The sequence below is a fragment of the Muscardinus avellanarius genome, assembly GCF_963383645.1.
Source record: "Muscardinus avellanarius genome assembly, chromosome: 10".
Lineage (NCBI taxonomy): Eukaryota > Metazoa > Chordata > Mammalia > Rodentia > Gliridae > Muscardinus > Muscardinus avellanarius.
This window is the reverse complement of record NC_137796.1, coordinates 76,054,409-76,074,633: the sequence shown is the minus strand read 5'-3', so window position 1 is coordinate 76,074,633 and position 20,225 is coordinate 76,054,409. Positions and strand designations below refer to the sequence as shown.

At 39.9% G+C, this 20,225-nt stretch overlaps 1 protein-coding gene across 1 annotated transcript in view; it reads right to left on the bottom strand.

Moving 5' to 3' along the window:
• LMTK2 (lemur tyrosine kinase 2) overlaps positions 1 to 20,225 on the bottom strand; it is a gene marked incomplete at both ends in the record, with an annotated part of 113,229 nt that overhangs the window by 53,354 nt on the left and 39,650 nt on the right. The window contains 3 exons of the mRNA XM_080704443.1: positions 3,124 to 3,242; positions 6,530 to 6,603; positions 16,562 to 16,706. Of these exons, the coding sequence (XP_080560569.1) occupies positions 3,124 to 3,242; positions 6,530 to 6,603; positions 16,562 to 16,706 (338 nt within the window). The remainder of the gene's footprint in view (positions 1 to 3,123; positions 3,243 to 6,529; positions 6,604 to 16,561; positions 16,707 to 20,225) is intronic.

The window sequence follows — 20,225 nt, the reverse complement described above, 5'->3', positions numbered from 1 at the left end:
AACAAACAAACAAACAATCAAAAATCTTACTGGGATTTTTATAGAAAATGCAATAACTTGTATATCATTTGTATAGAATGAACTTTACTACATGAAGTCTTCCAATCCATGAACATAGGCTTCTCCCTTTATTTAGATCTTTGATTTCTTTCATCTGCTTTTTGTGGTTTTCAACATGTACCTAAGTGTGTGTTTATTTTTGAGCATGTACAATTCTTATTCTGTTTTAAATGTTGGTTCTCATATGTTTATTGCTAGTTGACAGAAATAAAATACAGTCTCATCCAACATGTAGAAAATGTAAAGACCTAAATGGAAATTTTAGAACTGAAAATTACAATAACTGAAATTAAAAACTCAGTGGATGAGCTCAACAGCAGAAAGGGGAGGAGAGAGGAAAGAGTCACTAAATTTGAAGAGACAACAAAAAATATTTCCCAGTTGAACAACAGAAAGAAATTAAACTTAAAAAAGAAGCCTCAGGATATTTGGGACTATAACAAAAGATCCAGCATTCATGTCATAGATGTCCCAGAATGAAAGGAGATCAAGGGTGTAGCTTTTTAAAAAAGTATTCAAGAAAATAATAGCTGAAAATTTCCAAACTTGAAATAGACAAAAATCTTTAGATTCAAGATTGAGCAAGTCCCAAACATAATAAACCGAAACTTTTGAAAATTAGTGACATTAAAAAGCTCCTTGCTGGGCGTGGTGGCGCACACTTGTAATCCCGTGCTTGGGAGGCGGAGACAGGAGGATAGTGCAGGTTCGAAGCCAGCTGTGCTGGCTTAAGAGACCCTGTTTCCAAAAAAAAAAAAAAGTATAAAATAGGTCTGGGAGTGTATCCCGGAGGTAGAAGGGCTTCCAGGAACCCCGGTACCACACACACAAAAAAAAAACCCTTGAAAGCAGGCAAGAGAAACTCCACCTTACCTGTAGGAGAAAAGCAGTTGTGTTGTTGTTGTTGTTTTGTGGTACTGGGGATGGAACCCTTCTACCTCCGGGCTGCACTCCCAGACCTATTTTATATATTTATTTGGAAACAGGGTCTCTTAAGCATCGAGCCTGTGCGATCTTCCTGTTTCCGCTTCCCAAGTGCAAGGATTACAAGCGTGCACTACCATGCCTTGCTAGAAAAGCAGTTTGAATGACAGTAGAGTTCTCATCCGAAAACCAGAAGGAAATGGGAGGATATTTTTCAAGTGCTAAAAGAAAACTATGAAATTATATATCCAGAGAAAATATTCATCCAGATGAAGATAATTTCAAGGGATTCATAAGGGAAAATGAAGAGAGTTTATTACCAGCAAACTTGCTTACTGTAAAATACAAATGTTTCTAAACAAAAACGAATAAATGATAAAAGGAGGAATCTCAGAAAATTATAAAGGAAGAAGGAATGACAGACAAAAACAGGACTAAACTTCCTCAACTTGACGAGTCCTATATAAACCTTTTATCCAGCATCATGTTTGATGATTGAAGACTAAGGATTTTTACCCCCATAATCAGGATAAGGCATAGATATTTGTTCTCACTGCAGTCATTCAACATACAGGAATTTCTAACCAGCTCAATAAAGCAAAAAGAGGAAATAAAAGCATAGATCAGAAAAGGGAAAAAAAAGTGTCATTTGTAGGTAACATGTTTTTCTGTAGAAAAATCTCAGAAAAATCTACAGAAAAATCTCTTAGAACTAATAAGTGAAGTTATTAATGTTGCAGAATATAGGGTCAGTGTACAAAAGTCAACTTGGGTTGGGTGTAACTCTTTGGTAGAGCACTTGCCCAGCATGTATGAGGCCCTGGTTGAATCTCATGCATTACCAAAAAACCTGTGTGTGTGTGTGTGTGTGTGTGTGTGTGTGTTACTGGGAACTGAACTTAGAGGCATTTTGAGTTATGCCCCCTGCCCCTATTTTTCATCTTTTATATTGAAATAAGGTCTCATTACATAGTGGAGGGCTTCTTTAAGTTGCTAAGACTGGGCCTGAACCTGCAATCCTCCTGTTTCATCCACCCAGGTACTGGAATTTCAGGAGTGTGCCACTGTGTCCAACACAAAAATTTTATTTATTTATTTTTTTCTGTATGTTTCAAGTGCACATGCTCACTGAGGTAGTTTTATAGTGGCTGCTTTAAAATCCCTACCAGATAAATCAGATGAAGTGGCACATGCCTGTAATCCCAGTACTTGGGAGGCTGAGACAAGCAGATCGAGGTTTTGAGGACAGCTTCAGCAAGTAGTGAGATTCTCGTTAACCTAGTGAGACCCTATTTCCAAATAAAAAACAAAAATGGGCTGAGAGTATAGCCTGAAGGTAGAATGCCTCTGGGTTCAATCTCCAGTACCACCACAAAACAAAACAAAACAAAACAAAACAAAACAAAACAAAACAAAACAAAAATCCCTGCCAGATAATTCTAGCTTCTGTGTCATGTCAGTGTTGGTGTCTGTTGCCTTTTCTTATTCAAGGTGAGTTCTCCCACCTCTCAGAATGATAAGTGATTGTCAATGGAAATGTGGACATTTTGTGTCTTATGAAACTCTAAGGTCTTATTTAATCATGTATGTATAAAGACAGAAAACTCAAGGTGTGTGTGTGTGTGTGTGTGTGTGTGTGTGTGTGTGTGTGTGTGTAGGGTAACTAGAATTGAGCCTAGAGGCATTCTACTATACTCCCAACCCTATTTTATTTTTTATTTTGAAAGAGAGTTTTACTAGGTTACTGAGAGTTGCTGAGGCTGTCCTCAAACCTGTGATCCTTCTGTCTCAGCCTCCCAAATACTGGGATTACAGGTATGTGCCACCATATCCAGCTCTCAAAGTAGTTTTAAACACCAGATTTTCTTTTTCTTTTTATTCTTTCTCTTCCCTTCCCTCCTTTTTCCTTTGAGAGGGGTGTTACAAAGGATTGAAGCCAGGAGTTCTCTACTACTGAACTTTACCTCCCAATCTTTTCAATTCTTGAGACGGAGTCTTACTAAATTGCCCAGGGTGGCCTAGAACTTGCAATCCTCCTACAAGTACCTGGGATTATTTGTATGATGGTGCCTAGAAAAACAGTTGATTTTCAAAAGACTACAGACTATGCCTACAAAATACATGTTAAGGCTTACTTACTAGTAAGGTTCTCCATTTTTCAAAAACGTATCCTGCTCCTTTGGGCTTGCGCTTGCTTTTAACTCCTTCACGATTACTCGTGCAACACTAGTGCCTGTGTAAATCTCTCCAAGGAGGACCTAAAGCCAAAGAAAAAATTCTGTGTTACTTTCATCAAAATGGCAACGAAGTATGTTTCATTTAGCAGGAAATGGAATACAGGAAAGCAAATTAAGCAATGACTAGATGACCTTTTATTATTTTATGTACTAATTCACCAAAACTAGAAACCTCAGGTATTTTTCTTCAGCAAAAGGGCTATTTTAAACTATTCATCAGATATTTACAACATCTGTATATTTTATACACACCTCCTTTCTGTGTATTTTCTTGAAATAAACCATGACATTATAGAAGAACAATTTTTAAGTTCTATTCAAAACTAATTCAAATGTTTCACAAAAACACTTCAGGAAGGCTGTTATTTAGTCTGCTGTACACATGTGAAGAAATAAACTGACAAAGAGCCAATGAACAAACAATCACTGCATGGAAACTTAAAAATCCATGGTATTTCAATGATAACAAGCCTTTCTCTTGTACCAAAACTTCAGCAAAAACAAACATAAAAAGCATTCCTCTGAAATCAGAAGAGAAAGTGAGAATAAGTTACCTCATAAAAACTACAAGGGAAATATTAAATATAACATAGCACAATGAAAAGCATTCCAAAATATAGTATTTTACCATCTTAATATGATGATAAAGCTGGGTGTGGTGGCACACGCTTGTAACTCTAGCATTCTCTAATGAAAACTTTTATCATCTCTTTTTTGGAGGGTGGTACTGGGGATGAACCCAAAGTTGTTCTACCTGTGAGCTACACCCAAGCCCTATTTTACTGTTTATTTGGAAAGAGGGTCTCACTAAGCCTCTGGCTGTGAACCTGAGATCCTCCTGTCTCAGCCTGCCAAATACTGGGATTACAAGCATGAGCCACTATCCCTGGCCTTTTATAATCCTTCCTTCCTTCCTTCCTTCCTTCCTTCCTTCCTTCCTTCCTTCCTTCCTTCCTTTCTTCCTTCCTTCCCTCCTTCCTTCCTTCCTTCCTTCCTTTTTTGTGGTACTGGAGATGGAACCCAGGGGCATTCTACACACCCCCAGCTCTATTTTTTATTCTTTATTTTGAAACAGGGTCTCACTGAGTTGCAAAGAGCCACTGAGGCTGTACATGAACTGCAATCATCCAATCTCAGCCTCCCGAATGCTGGGATTACAAGTGTGTGTGTCACCATGCCTGTCTTGAACTTCCTCCTTTTAACACCACCAAATGCAGCTGCACCTATGTCCATCCACATCCTCTGCTTTTTTCCTATTTCAAGAGGGACACTGTCTCTGCTCCAGAGACTAAGTCCTTCCTCCATACTATCAATCCCGGACCTTGTGCTCATTAAGGACTTTGCTCCTACAATTACCCCCTTTCTTTCCTGCACTGTCAGTGCCAACTGTGCCTCTACAAATAAGCATACGGGAATAGCTTCCCTACAAAACAAAACACAAAAAAACCTTTCCTTGGCCCTTTGGATGCCCCCAATCAACTTCTGTGTCAGTTCTCTGCTCCTTGTTAGAGTGAAACTTCCCAAGAGAGTCGTCTAAATGCACTGTCTTGTCCTTCTCTCTTGAAGCCATTATTTGGAAGGGTGTGCCATCACTATTCCCTGTAAACAGTTTCTTTTCAGGATATCAAGGACCCCATGTGGCTAAATCCTAATTGTCTCAGTCTTCCTCGTACTCCTTTGCAAGATGCAGTATATGTTGCACCTTGGGACTACTTCTTCTCCCCACTCTGACGATGCTCCTCTCTCCTCAAGTTCTCCCTACTCACTGGCTGCTCTTCTAAGCTTCCTCTGCTGGTTCCTGGACAGAGCCTCTTCCCACTGTAGAGCCTCAGGGCTCAGCCCTTACGCCTCCCCCTCTTCCTTTTGAAATGCTCCATGACTTCATCTAGACTTACTGCCTCTAACACCTTGTACATACTAAGTTCTCCTAAATTTGTATTTCTGGCCTCCCCTAACCTCTGGACCCACATTTCTGTCTACTGGACATGACCAGTTAGGTGTCTAGCAGTTGTCTCACACCTTATATATTCAAAAGGGAACTCCCAACTTCCTCCTCCACTCCTCAAATTTAAGCTTATGGGAACTTCATTCTTCCAGTTCACCCTCATTACTCTTCCTCCATATTCCTTAGCTACCTAAGGTTCCTCTACTTTTCACCACCTGCAATGCTATATCACTATCATCCAGGTTCAACTGCCTGGATCTCTCCTTAGGGGTTTGCAGCAATCACCTAACTTTGGCCACTTCACCTTGGCCCTCTCTACCACCTTACTGCCAGAGTGTGTCACTTCTCTCTCAATCCCCAGAACAATTCCCCACTTCCCTGAGGGCTAAAGTCAGTCTCTAGATGCATTCAATATCTCTATCTGCCATTCTAACATGGTTTAAGTGTAATAAGAGGAAGAGAGGAAAGAAATAGAGGGGAGACCAGGCGTGGTGGAGCAAGCTTGTAATCCCCACGCTTGGGAGGCTGAGACAAGAGGATCGCACATGTTCGAAGCCAGCCTCAGCTACTTAGTGAGGTTCTCAGCAACTTAATGAGACATAGTTTCAAATAAAATATAAAATAAATAGGTCTGGGAGTGTAGACCAGAGGTAGAAAATTTCATCCCAGCACAACACAAGAAAAGGAATAAAACAGGGCAGAGGGTATAGTTCAGAGGCAGAATGTCCCTGGGTTCAATCCCCAGTACCACCAAAAAGACTCAAAAGCCCAACAACAAAAGGCTCCGAAGAAGCCGGGCATGGTGGCACACATTTGTAATCCCATTACTCAGGAGGCTGAGATGGGAGGATCATGGTTCGAGGATGGCCTCAGCCACTACTTAGTGAGGCCCTTTGCAACTCAGTGAGACCCTGTTTCAAAATAAAGGATAAAAAATAGGGATGGGGGTGTATCTCAGAGGTAGAATGCCCTGGGTTTCATCCCCAGTACCACAAAAAAAAAAAAAAAAAAAAAAAGCTCTGAAGAGCTGCCTTGCCCTGTCTACCATGTAAGGACACAGTGAGAAGGTGCCATCTATGAGACAGAAAGCAGGCCTTTTTCACCAGATGCCGGATCAGCAGGTGCCTTGATCTTGAACTTCCCAATCTCCTGAACTGTAAGAAAGAGATACATGCCCAGGAATGTTGGAGATCATGTGTATTCCCATGATCTCTTTCCCTAGGTGCAGGAGCACTGAGGAAACGATATTCCTACTACAGTGTCTATACAGAATGTGGAATGACACATGATACAATTCTTAATTTGCTTTAAATTCTAAACTATACAATCAGTAAGGAAAAAATGAAAGTGAAGAACATTTTACCTTTCCAAACCAGCCATTTCCAATTTCCTGTATATAATTTAGACTGTGGCGGGCAATTTGAGACTTCAAACCTTCTGTAGAGAAAAGAACATTAAAATTGTGTAAGTATCTAACAAAATAAAATAGGTATAAAACACATGATCTATACACTACAAATACTAACATAAATTTAACATTGGTGCTAATAAAGATAGAAACAAATACGTAATTCTTTCAAACTAGTAATGCCAAAAGAGTCTTAAGTTTTAATACTAATAATATTTTGGATGAATATTTTACTGCGTCTTTAGTAATGACTTACACTTTTTAAAAAAAAATCCAATAACTCTAGTGTGGCAACATCATCAAGAGGAATACAGATATAATACAAGTACCAGAAGAAGAATGAAAAAAGTGGTAAAAAAAAATTGAAAACAAATAGTAGAAAATGCCCCAAATATGCTAAAGAATATCTATACCTCCAAAAAGCTCAAAAACCCCAAGTATCATTAAACTCAAAGAGATCCACACCAAGACATATTACAATGAAACTGAAGATTAACTACAACAGAGAATCTTGTAAACAGCAAGAGAGAAGCCATTTATGAGATCTTCAAAAAGATTAACAGCCAACTACTCATCAGAATCAGTGGAAGCAAAAGGCTCACAAGACAAAGTGATAAAAGATCTGCGAACCAAGAACTTTATATCTGGCAAAACTATCCTTCAAAAACTGGAAGAGCACTGGACATGGTGGCGCACACTTGTACTCTCAGCGCTTGGGAGGCTGAGACAGGAGGATAGCACAGGTTCGAAGCCAGCCTCAGCTACTTAGTGAGGCTCTCGGCAACTGAGACCCTGTTTCCAAATAAAATATAAAAATAGGTCTGGGAGAATAGCCCGGAGGTAGAAAGCCTCTGGGTTCCACCCCCAGTGCGCCACACACACACACACACACACACACACACACACACACACACACACAAAAACAAACAAACAAACAAACAAACAAACAAACAAAAAAAAAACACTAGAGGAAAAATTAAGACATTCTCAGATAAAGATGTTTAGGAGTTTGCTGCCATTATGCCTGCTCTAAAATAAATGTGAAAAGGACACTCCAAGATGAAAAAAGAAAGGCAGTAAGCAGTAATTCAGAGTTACTATGAAGAAATAAAAGTTACTACAAAGAAATAAAGAACTTCAGTAATTATTAAGCCAATTCTATTGTATTGTGAGTATGAGTATATAGCTCTTATTTTTATTTCCTATGTGATTTAAAATATGAAAACCTTATAAAATAAAAAATCAGCCAGGCATGGTGGCGCATGCTTGTAATCCCAGTACTTGGGAGGTTGTGACAGGAGGATCTGAGGTTCAAGGCCAGCCTCAGCTACTTAGTGAGGCCCTCCACAACTTCATGAGATCTTGTTTAAAAATAAAGAATACAAAATAGAGCTGGGATGTAGCTCAGAAGTAGAATGCCCTTGGGTTCCATCCCCAGTACTAAAGAAAGAAAGAAAGAAAGAAAGAAAGAAAGAAAGAAAGAAAGAAAGAAAGAAAGAAAGAAAGAAAGAAAAGAAATCTATGTCGATGGGTACAAAATATATGTAAGTGCAATCTGTGACAAGGTAAAGGGACAAGCTCTCCAGGAACAGAGTTTGTCTATGCCACTGAAGCTCATAACAACTTAAGCTCAATTGTTATTAGGATGAGAACTGTAATCTTTAATCACTGAGAAAACACCTTAAAAATACTCAAAAAGGAAAGAGAAAGGAATCAAAATGGCATGCCAAAATAATAATAGTAATTCTTATGAAAATACCAGCCTGTTCTGCAGAAATGAAAAAGCTAATCAATGCACACAGAATTGCCAAGGATCTCAAATAATCAAAAGAATCTATCTTTCTTTCTTTTTTTTTTTTTTTTTTGTGGTACTGAGGATGGAACCCAGGGGCATTCTACCTCTGAGCTACACCCCCAGCCCTATTTTTTATTCTTTACTTTGAAACAGGGTCTCAATGAGTTGCAAAGGGCCTCACTAAGTAGCTGAGGCTGTCATCAAACCGTGTCCCCTGTCTCAGCCTCCCAAATGCTGGGATTACACGTGTGAGCCATCACGCCCAGCTCAAAAAGAATCTTAAAAAGAAAAAGTTGGCCAGGCGTGGTGGCGCACGCTTGTAATCCCCGTGCTTCGAAGGCGGAGATAGGAGGATCGAGCAGGTTCGAAGTCAGCCACGCTGGCTTAAGAGACCCTGTTCCCAAATAAAAATATAAAAATGGGTCTGGGAGTGTAGCCCGGAGGTAGAAGGGTTTCCAGGAACCCCAGTACCACCCCTCCAAAAAAGAAAGAAAAAGTTGGAGAACTCACACTTCTCCATTTTAGACTCATTACAAAATAAAAACTACAGTAATACAAATGTATAGATATACCAATCAAAGCTGGGCGTGGTGGCGCACACTTGTAATCCCTGCGCTTGGGACGCTGAGACAGGAGGATCGCACGGGTTCGAAGCCAGCCTCAGCTACTTAGTGAGGCTCTCAGCAACTTAGTGAGACCCTGTTTCCAAGTAAAATATAAAATGGGTCTGGGAGTATAGCCCGGAGGTAGAAAGCCTCTGGGTTCTGCCCCCAGTACCACCAAAATAAATAAATAAATAAAAATAGAAAAAGATATACCAATCAATGGACTACAACTGAAAGTGTAGATATAAATCCAAACAAATATGTAAAACCTATACCTATTTTCCTTCCTCACTGCTGTTTTATTTTTATTTCTTTATATAATGATATATGTATGTGGACACTTTTATTGGTACATTATAACTATACATCAGAGTGAGGTTCAAAGTGATACAAACATGCACACAGTGTTTGGTGGAATTCCTTCACATCAACCCACGCCCCCTGCTGCTCCCCAGCCGTCAGTGGCACTGTCAGTGATACCTTCATCCATGGACACAGCATTTGAACTGTTTCCTTCCTCTCCTCAGGCCTCCTTTTTTCCTTCCCACCTTCCTCCCCCACTAATCTATGGTCTCTCATTTATCTGAAGTCCCTTTGTGGGCGTGCACACGTGTGTGTTAGTTATGGGAGAGTGAATCCAGTAGCATTCTATATCCTCAGTCCTATTTTTTATTTTGAAATAGCATCTCACTAAATTGCTGAGGGCCTCACTAAGTTGCTTACCTCCAAGGCTGGCCTCGAAACTGTATTCCTCCTGTCTCAGCCTCCCAAGTACTGGTATTATAGGCATGTACCACCACGCTCTCCTTGAACACCCTTTTGTTTCCTATTTTCTCTCTCACTTCCTTCCACATGTGAGAGAAAACACATGACCCTTGCCTTTCTGAGACTGGCTGATCTCACAGCATAATATTCTCCACTTCCACCCATTTTCCTGCAAATGACATCATTTTGTCTTCTTATGGCTGAGCAAAATTCCATTGTATCTACCACAATTTCTTTATCCAGATGTCTGTTGATAGAAATCTTGGTTGGTCCCATAATTTGCCTGCTGTGAACTGGGGTGCTATAAACATGGGTGTGGATGCATCATCAAAGTATTATGACTTTAATTCTTTAAGAAAGGTACCTAGGGGTGGCATGGCTGGGTGAGATGGTGGTTCTATCCCTACTCTTCTGAGGAACCTCCATACTGATCTCCACAGTGGCTGTGCAAATCACAGTCCCATCAAGAGTATATAAGAGTTCCTATTTCTCCACATCCTTGCCAGCATTTATTATTGGTTTGTATCCTTAATGACTGCATTCTAACTAGTGTGGTTTTGACTGGCATTTCCCTGATAGCTCATGATGTTCAACAGCAGGAGAGAAGTGATGTTCAAAAAGGACGCCAAGAACATTCAATGGAGAAAGAACAGTGCTTCAAATGTTAGTGAGACAACTGGATACCCTCATGTAAAAGAATTAAGCTAGACCCTTACCTTTCACCACATACAAATTTTATCTCAAATGGATACAAGAGCTAAATTAGGAGCTAAAACTATAAAAATCATAGGAGATAAAGGGGAAAATTTTCATGACCCTGGATTTGGCAATGGTTTCTGAAATACAACACCAAAAAGATAAGCATAAAAGTAGTTAAATTGGACTTCAAAATTATAAGCATTAATGCATCAAAGGACACTATCAAAAGAGTGAAAAGAGAACCTACAGAAGTGAAAAATATGTGCAAATCATAATGTTGTAATGAAGCTACTATAATTAAGCCATTAGTACTGGGACAAGGTATAAAAAAATAACAAAAGTTAATGAAAACCCTAAAACAGAGCCACACACATCTAGAAACAGAAGAAAGAAAGGATCAACAGACAGTGGAGCTAGGGAAACAAACAGGAATATACAAGAACGGAACCCAGATTCTCATACTCAAAAACCAATTCAAGAGAGATTATAGAGCCGGGTGTGGTGGCGCACGCTTGTAATCCCCGCGCTTGGGAGGCAGAGACAGGAGGATCGCGCAGGTTTGAAGCCAGCCAAGCGCGCTGGCTTAGGAGACCCTGTTTCCAAAAAATGTAAAAATAGGTCTGGGAGTGTAGCCCGGAGGTAGAAGGGCTTCCAGGAACCCCAGTACCCCCCCACACACACAAAAAAAAAAAAAAAAAAAGAGAGAGAGAGAGATTATAGACTTAATGTCAAAGTGAAACATGAAGAAAAAAAAAAAAACCCAGAAGGGCTGGTTATGTAGCTCAGTGCTTGCAGAGCAGGCATAAGGTCTGGGTTCAATCCCTAGAACCACATAAGAAAAGGAGTGGGGATTGTTTTGTTTTGTTTTGTTTTGTTTTTTTAAACACAGAATAAGGAAGAATTTCTTAAAACACAATAAGCTTTAACTCTAAAAAAGATATTATCTTTTTTACTTTTTTGTGTGTATGTATAGTGGTATTGGGAATTGAACCGAGAGGTAGAGTTCTGCCTCTGAGCTACAAACCCAGCCCTATTTTTATTTTTTATTTTTTTTGTGGTACTGGGGATGGAACCCTTCTATCTCCAGGCTACACTCCTAGACCTAGTTTATATTTTATTTGGAAACAGGGTCTCTTAAGCCAGAGAGGATGGCCTCGAACCTGCGTGATCTTCCTGTCTCTGTCTCCCAAGCTCAGGGATTACAAGTGTGCGCCACCATGCCCGGCTTTTTTGTTGTTGTTGTTGTTGTTGTTGTTGTTGTTTTTAACAGAGTCTCATTAAGTTGCTGAGGGCCTCACTAAATTGCTGAAGTTGGCCTCTAACCTGTGATCCTCCTACTCAGCCTCTCAAGTATTGGGATTAATATGGCATGTATCACCATGCCCCCCCCCCCTTTTTGTGGTACTGGGGATGGAACCCAAGGGCATTCTACCTCAAGCTACACCCCCAGCCCTATATTTTTATTCTTTATTTTGAATCGGGTCTCACTCAGTTTTGAAGGGCTTGCTTAGTAGCTGAGGCTGTCCGCTAACCGCGATCCTCTGGTCTCAGCCTCTCAAATGCTGGGATTACACGCATGCATCACCATCCCAGCTACCCCTCCCCTTTTTAAACTGGGAATTGAACCTGGGGCGCTTTACCATTGAGCTATATTCCTAGACCTTTTATTTTTTATTTTTGGTGGTACTGGGGGTGGAACCCAGGGGCTTTTCTACTTCCAGGCTATACTCTCAGGCCTATTTTATACTTTTTGGAAACAGGGTCTCATTAAGTTGCTGAGAGCCTCACTAAGTAGCTGAGGCTGGCTTCGAACCTGTGCCATGTCTGGCTCTAGACCTTTTATTTTGAAACAGGGTCGTGCTAAGTTGCCAAGGTTGGCCTTGAATTCATGATCTGTAGCTTCCCAAGTCACTGTTATTACAGGTTTGTGCCACTATACCTTGCTTACATTTTGACTTTTATAAAGACTACTGAGGCAATATTAAAATCAGAAACCTATTCATCAATAGATTGTGACTTTTTTAGCATGCCATTTTGATATCCTTTTCTGTGAAAAATTTTTAGTAGTTACCATGGGGATTACAGTGAACATCCTAAATTTATAACAATCTAGTTTGATTTGATACCAACTTAGCTTCATAACCAACTGGCAGAAATATAAACTGGTACAATTCCTATGAAGGGTGAGTTGGCAATATCTATCAAAATTGTTCAAATACGTAATTTGACTCACTTCCAAAAATGTATTCTACAAATATACCTGCACAACAATGACAAAACAACCTAGGTACAAGCTTTATTTTTAACAGCAAAAGAACTGAAACAACCCAAATATATATCAACAGGAGACTAGTTAGGTAAACTATGCTCATTATATGGTTCAAACAGCATGTACTTACAAGAACAGATAAAACTATTTTCATTGATATGGAAAATATCTCTAAAGTATATTGATAGTGAAAAAAGCACAATTACAAACAGTGTATATAGCATGATGCCTGTGTGTGTGTGTGTGTGTGTGTGTGTGTGCGCGCACGTGTGTGTGTGTGTGTGTGTGTGTGTGTGTTTTACTGTGGACTGATTTAAACTTAGGGGCACTCTACCTCTGAGCTACACACCTCCAGCCCTATTTTGTTTTTCTATCTTGAAAAGGAGTCTCACTAAGTTGCTGAGGGCCTTACTAAGTTGCTGAGGCTGGCCTTGAATCTGTGATCCTCCTGTCTCAGCCTCTCAAGTACTAGAATTACAGGTGTGGCCACCACGCCTGGCTCCTAGGATACCTTTGGATAGAAGAAGTGGGGACTCTGTATGTGAAGGGCTATATAGAGGAAATCTCTGTACCTTCCTCTCAATTTTGCTATGAGTCTAAATCTGCTCTACCAAAAAATATATTTTTTAAAAATAGAAAATTCAAATATTTTAAAACAGCAGTAGGGGAGATTTGCATCAAGATCTAGAAAGATATATATAATAAACCAAGAAAAGAAGCTGTCATCTAGGAAAGGCAGAAGGGTGGAAAATGAGGCCAGACTCAAATATTAGGAGGAGACGTTTCATTATATGTAACTTTCTATGTTTTGATTTCTGAATTATGTGAATATATTATCTATTCAAAATTTCATTTTAAAAAGAGAAGAAAGAAAGAAAACTGGTTGGCCTTCTTCTAGACTTGTTTGTTAGTATGTAGTATACCTTTGTGTGTGTGTGTGTGTGTGTGTGTGTGTGTGTGTGTGTGTGTGTGTGTGTGTTATCAGGGATGGAACCCTGGGGCATTCTACCTCTGAGCTATACCTCCAGCCCTATTTTTTATTCTTTATTTTGAAACAAGGTCTCACTGAGTTGCAAAGGGCCTCACTAAGTAGCTGGGGCTGGCCTCAAACTGTAATCCTCCTGTCTCAGCCTCCCAAATGCTGGGATTACAAGTGTGCACCACCATGCCCGGCTTTGTAGCATACTTTTTTCATATGACATGTCACAGATATCTTTCATAGTCCATGCAGTTCACTTTCTTTCTTTCTTTTTTTTTTTTTTTTTTGTGGGTCTGGGGATGGAACCCAAGGACATTCGACCTCTGAGCTACACCCCCTGCCCTATTTTTTTTTAAATTCTTTATTTTGAGAAAGATTCTCACTAAGTTGCGGAGGGGCTATATAGCTGAGGCTGTCCACAAACAGTGATCCTCCTGTCTCAGCCTCCCGAATCCCAGGATTACAATCCTGGGCCACCATGCTAGGCTTCACTTTCATTTTCTATAGAGATATAAAATATCCTACTGTATGCATTTACTAAAACTTAATAAGCTACAAACTGACATTTAATCAGTTTCCATTTATACTGCCAGGCAATGCTGTGATAAGTCCCACTGCCCTTTTTTATATTTGTATACTTACCCAATTAATTCCTAAAGACAAATCATTAGAAGCAGAGCTGCTGGATCAAGAGCAAACACTGCTTTCATTCTGGCCATGCTGTCAGAATCCGCCCAGGAGGGATCTCTTCACCTCCGTATAGCTGCAGTAACACTCAGTGGATGCGACCGCCCACTCCCCTCAGTGTGCATGTGTGCAGCACACACCTCCCGCCAGTCGCTACTCAGTGTCATTTCTCTTCATCCTTTTTTATCTGTTATCATCTTCCTTGATGTTTGCATTTCTTTAATAATGAAGTTCTTCTGTTTATTGGCCATTTTAATTTCTTTCCATGAATTTCTTCTTTCATGTTCTCAGTTTATTTTTTCCAGCGGTGTGTTATTCTTTTATTCTTTTTCTCACACATTGTGAGAGCTATACTTGCATGTGTATGCTATGTGTGTGCCATTAGGGAATGAAGCCATCGGTGCTGTACCACTTATCTACATCTCCAGCCCCGCCCCTTTTTAAACTTTGAGACAGGGTCTCCCTAAGTTGCTGAGACTGGCTTCAAACTTGTGACCATCCCTGTCTCAGCCTCCCAAACAGAGCCTCTGGGATTACAAGCCTGTGACAATGAGCCCTGATGGTGAACTCTTAATATGTAACATTTTTCATTCATTTTGTAGTTTACAAACATTTTTGCTACTATGTCAAATTGGCTTTAGTATCTATTTCCATTCAGAATATTTTATTCTGTGAATCAGATTTGGCAATATTTCCTTTCATCTTCTAGATTTAGTGCTATGCTTGGGAAGGCCTCTTATATCTCAAGATGATAAAAATACTTTGTGAGCATTCTAAGTAAAGAAACTTAAAATGAAATTTTTCCTATTAAGGAGGATTTTAGAAAAGGTTTTGAGAAAACATAAAGAGGGGCATAAATTCACAAAATCAACATGAATGCCCAGCTCACTATAATTTCTCATAAGGCCGTGTCAATCTGTACATGTGGCTCAGGTGAAGGCAACCAGAAAGCCTCTCTGAAGTTTTTCTTTCTGGCCCAAGGAAAGAGAAGTTCCTTTCTTCTGTGGTTGCAAACCTACAAATATATAGACCTAGAACTGCCAACAGTCACGCTCCCTACTGAAGAGAAGCCACCTGAGACTAAGCTAACATCCAAAGGAAGAGAAAATGAGCAGTGAATGTAAAATGCTGACAAAGTTCAAGGTCCTGGCTCTAGCTGTCTCCAAGGTCAGCTGCACCCCTACTCTTCCTATGATCTAGGTCTCTCTCCTGCTGATGCTGATCTAGTTAGGATTCCACTGATGGAAATTCATTCAGGCCTATAAACACCCCACACAGCCCCTCGGGGCTTTCCTTAAGTACAAAGGAAAACAAATTATCAAATAAGCAATGGCAGGAATTTCAATTTAGAGATAAATATACTTACATTATCCTAAAAATATGTTGGCCTCCTTTCAAACTAAACCATTTTTAAGCAATGGCATTATTTGCAGAATATTTGCTATAAAGCTAAATACATGTCATTTTTCATGCTGTACAAATTATTTTAATATTTAAATAAATATTCCTTACTTTATAAATATTTTATAGGAAGTACACTGTTAGTCTCATGTTTTACCTTACTTTTTTCTTTCAGTCATACATGCTGACGGGAGTATAATCAACTTGGATTCATACCCCTCTAAACATACCCCACAGTGTGTGTGTGGCATCACAAAAGGCCAAAGGCTTGGCACCTACAGACACTTAAACAGCCTTCTTTTAACAGTCTTGGAAAAGATTGTTTTTCAAACCACTAGCAGTCATGTTCTATTTTACAACACGAAATCAACTAAATCTAACCAAACTCTACCTAAGAAGTATATGGAAAGCCAATCTGATTAGCAAATCCAAATATGCCCTTCTCCCATGTGCAAGACATCCCAGTAGAAGATACCAATGTCCAAGCTAGTAGATAAACCAGTATACTATTAAGGGCCCAGGAGCACAGTCCAAGCATTCAATCTCAGTGCATAAAGAATAGTTTTATTCTTATACCAGACCAAGGGGCCACAAAGGAAAAAGATAGCTATTTCAAGAATGCAATAGGCCTGGCCGCTAGAACGCAGCTTCATGGGGAACAGAAAGAAGAGGCACAGACAAATAGAGACGGAGGTAGGCAGCCCACTACTGTATGATACCAACAAGGCTCCCTTTCTCACTGCTCAGAAACAATGCATGACAATCTTAACATTAGGTAAGGTCTTACCCACAGAAGGCTGGAACTGTGATGGAGCTGGGAGTGAAATATTTGGTACTGAAAGCGTGAAGACTTCTGCTGGGGACTGGACAGAGGGGGTGTCTTCTGCTGGCGGTGTAAAATCTATCTCATCATCAAAATTATCTTCAAATTCCTAAACCAAAGGGAACAAATATTTAAAAAAAAAAACCAATGACTAACATTTAAGAGAGGAATATCTGTTCACTCATTTGGAACATGCTGCCATCATTTTTCCCCTTAATTCATACTTCATGTAAAAAAGCATATGTAATTGTGCTCTCCAACTCCAAACAACAAAATAAATAATATTTGAAGATAAATTAAACATATTTTATGTAACTTTTAAAACTGATAGCTTAAAGTTAAATACATAATTTTCTAAAATGAAAATGGAATTTAACATAAAAATTCTCTTCCAGACTCAAAGCTTACTTTTAAATTATTAGAGCTTAAACAATCCTTTAAAACCCTTATTCACTTTCATAAATCTTTTCATACTGAATCAAAATAAATTAATTTTATTTTTAATTGCATGTTCATTTGTAAGTACAATGTAATTTCTACTGAAATTAAGAAAGTTAATAGACTCAAAATTCTTTTTTTTTTTTTTTTGTGGTACTGAAGATTGAACCCAGGAACATTCTACCTTTGAGTTATAACCTCAGCCCTTTTTATTTTTTATTTGAAATCAGGGTCTTGCTAAGTTGCTAAGGCTGGCCACGAACATTCCATCTTCTTGTCTCCATCTTCCAAGAACTGGGATTATAAATGTGTGCTACTATGGCTGGTTCAGAAAAGCTTTTCTTTTCTTTCTTTTTCCTTTTTTGGGGTACTGAGGATTGAACCCAGGATAGTTCTACCTCTGAGCTATACCTCCAGCCCTGCTTTATTTTTATTTTTGAAGCAGGGTCTCACTAGATTTATGGGAGTCTCATCATTTTCTGAGGCTATCCCTTGAATCTATGATCCTCTTGTCTCAGCTTCCCAAATACTAGGAACTACAGATGTGTGCCACCAAGCCCAGCAGAAAACATATTTTTAAGCAAGTCCTTTTTCTTTGGAAAAAATAACAGTGGAAAAGCTATTGCACTAGGTAAGAAAATCATCAGGATGTAAACCACAAAGGCCAGTGTAGAACAGGTTGGCACTGAAGTGTAACTAACATACAAGAGCATTTGTTTTCCAAAGGTGATAACATGAAAACTGAGGATGCACCAACATCTAGGCTGTGAGAACCGTTTAAGAAACTCTAGGACAGAAAGCTCTCCTAACTCTTCCTAGCCTCATTCCCATGAGCTGGGTACAGCTTGGAGTCCAGTTTAACTTAATATAAAGAAAACTACCAAGCTGCATGTTTGGCTAATTACCAAGTACCACCCTCTGGGTGCCACACAGAAGCTGAGAACAGATCCAGGCACAAGACTCTTGCATTTTTCTGCCAGCATCTTCTACCACCATTTGATCTTCCTCTTCTACCACCTTCTCTTAGCCCCCACTCAATTCAAGAAAAATATTTTATTAAAATTATAATGGGAGGTTTTTCTGACATTTGTTTTCACATGCATGTGAGAAGACTTATTCTCATGTGTTATGTATGTTCCTAGATGCATTAGAGGACATTACTGCTGTGTGTATGGGGGATGGAGCAGGAGAAATGTGGTACCATCATTTCAATCTGAGGGCACCTTTGATTAGAAGAGACCATTGAATTGTCCTTTTAGACATTCCTAAAGGTTCTTTCATTAAAGTGTTTTGTCTATCAGGTCTACTTTAAAAATGATGTTAATCAATTGGCAACAGCATGACATACCAGTAGCTATACCAGAAAATCATTCTGAAGGTTCAGAGAGGTAACACAGTGTAATAATAATTTAAAAATGAGATACAGCTAGGTTACTCTTACAGTTATGCCAGTGGCTATCTGGATTAACTTAGGCAAGTCATTAGCTTCCTGGTCTGTGACTTCCCTAGGACCACTCAGGTCAAAAACAGTAGAGCTCCAAATGCAAAGAAAACCAGAGTCAAAGATGGCAATACATACTCTTATTTGGTCACAGAGATCCTAGAGCTGTCTGGGCCCTGCATCAGTATCACCAGATTCCCAGCCTTGAAACAACATCACAATAAACACCCTCATTCAATACTGACATTCAAAACAGCTGGGACAATCTAAGACAAGAAAGAGGTATCGGGAAATGTGAGACAAGACCGAGACCTGACTCCAGTATCAGCAACACTGATCAGACTTTATCTTTGTCCCGAAATGGCCAGGTTTCTATGCAAAGTCCCTTAGCAAGACTGACCATCAAGGGACACTGATTCTCTACTACAACTGGGCCCCCAACAGGGTAGCCATTAAATTCCCACAGAGAGTATGCAGTGAAGTGACAGCCCAGGTGCTGTGAATAAAGCCCCCACGTGTGTGGCATGCCAGCACTCCTGCAGACAGTGGCCTGTGAGGTGAGTCTTTCCTGCAGGCTTCCCCTGTTCTCAGCCTCCTGTGTATAAGCAGTGTTGAGACCAGAGGATGGCACACCTCCAATATCCTCACAACTGCCACCATACTCCAGGTAAGGAGAGTACACAGTAAAAATAATAGGAGGCTCTAGAAATCAGGTCCATGTGCCCAGTGAAAAGGTTTTTGCAAGAAGAGAATTTTGCTTTCCAATTTGAACCACTGACCCTCAGCACTCTTGGGCTAGTCCTAGTATAGTCAGCAGGGGGCAATTTTCTCTGTAAGCATGTCTTCTATTTTCTTACATGCACTCTTTTTTTCTTAACAAGCTTTTTTTTTTTTTTTTTTTTTGCGGTGGGGTGGAACCCAGAGGCATTTGACCTCTGAGCTACACGCCCTGCCCTATTTTTTATTCTTTATTTTGAAACAGGGTCTCACTAAGTTACGAAGTGCCTCACTAAGTAGCTGAGGCTGTCTGCAAACCATAATCCTCCGGTCTCAGCCTCCCGAATGCTGGGATTACAAGCGTGCACCACCATGCTCGGCTTAAAATGGATAGTGTGTGTGTGTGTATGTGTGTGTGTGTGTTACTGGATATGGAATCCAGGGACTTTCTACCCCAGGGCTACACTGCCAGACTTATTTTATATTTTATTTGAAAACAGGGTCTCACTAAGTTCCTGAGAGCCTCCCTAAGTAGCTGAGGCTGGCCTTAAACCTGCACAATCCTCCTGTCTCAGCCTCCCAAGTGCTGGGATTACAAGCGTGTGCCACCACGCCTAGCTTTTTTTTTTTTTTTAAACAAGTATTTATGGAAACCTAATATATGCCAGCAGGCATGCAGTAAGTTCTAGGGCAGGAGCTTCCAGCTTGTTTACAGGCAGAGCCTGTCCATCTGCTCTGCATGGCAGCCCCTCTGCCATCCCCCTGGGAGCCAGGATTTTACAGTCAGCAGCATTCTCCTCCCTTTGGGGAACTCCAAGTTTCATGGTAAACTTGAGGTTTCAATACTCCTCCTCATGTACAGAACTCTGAGAATCCCTTCACCTTCATGATCTACTTAACCACAAGTTCATCAGTCTACAAAAGTTTGGAAAGCACTGAAAACCAGGCCTTCTATCAAGTAAATTCAATCATCATGTTCCATTCCTCACCTAGAAAACATTTAAACTCACAAGAGAGTGCTTACTGTCAAAG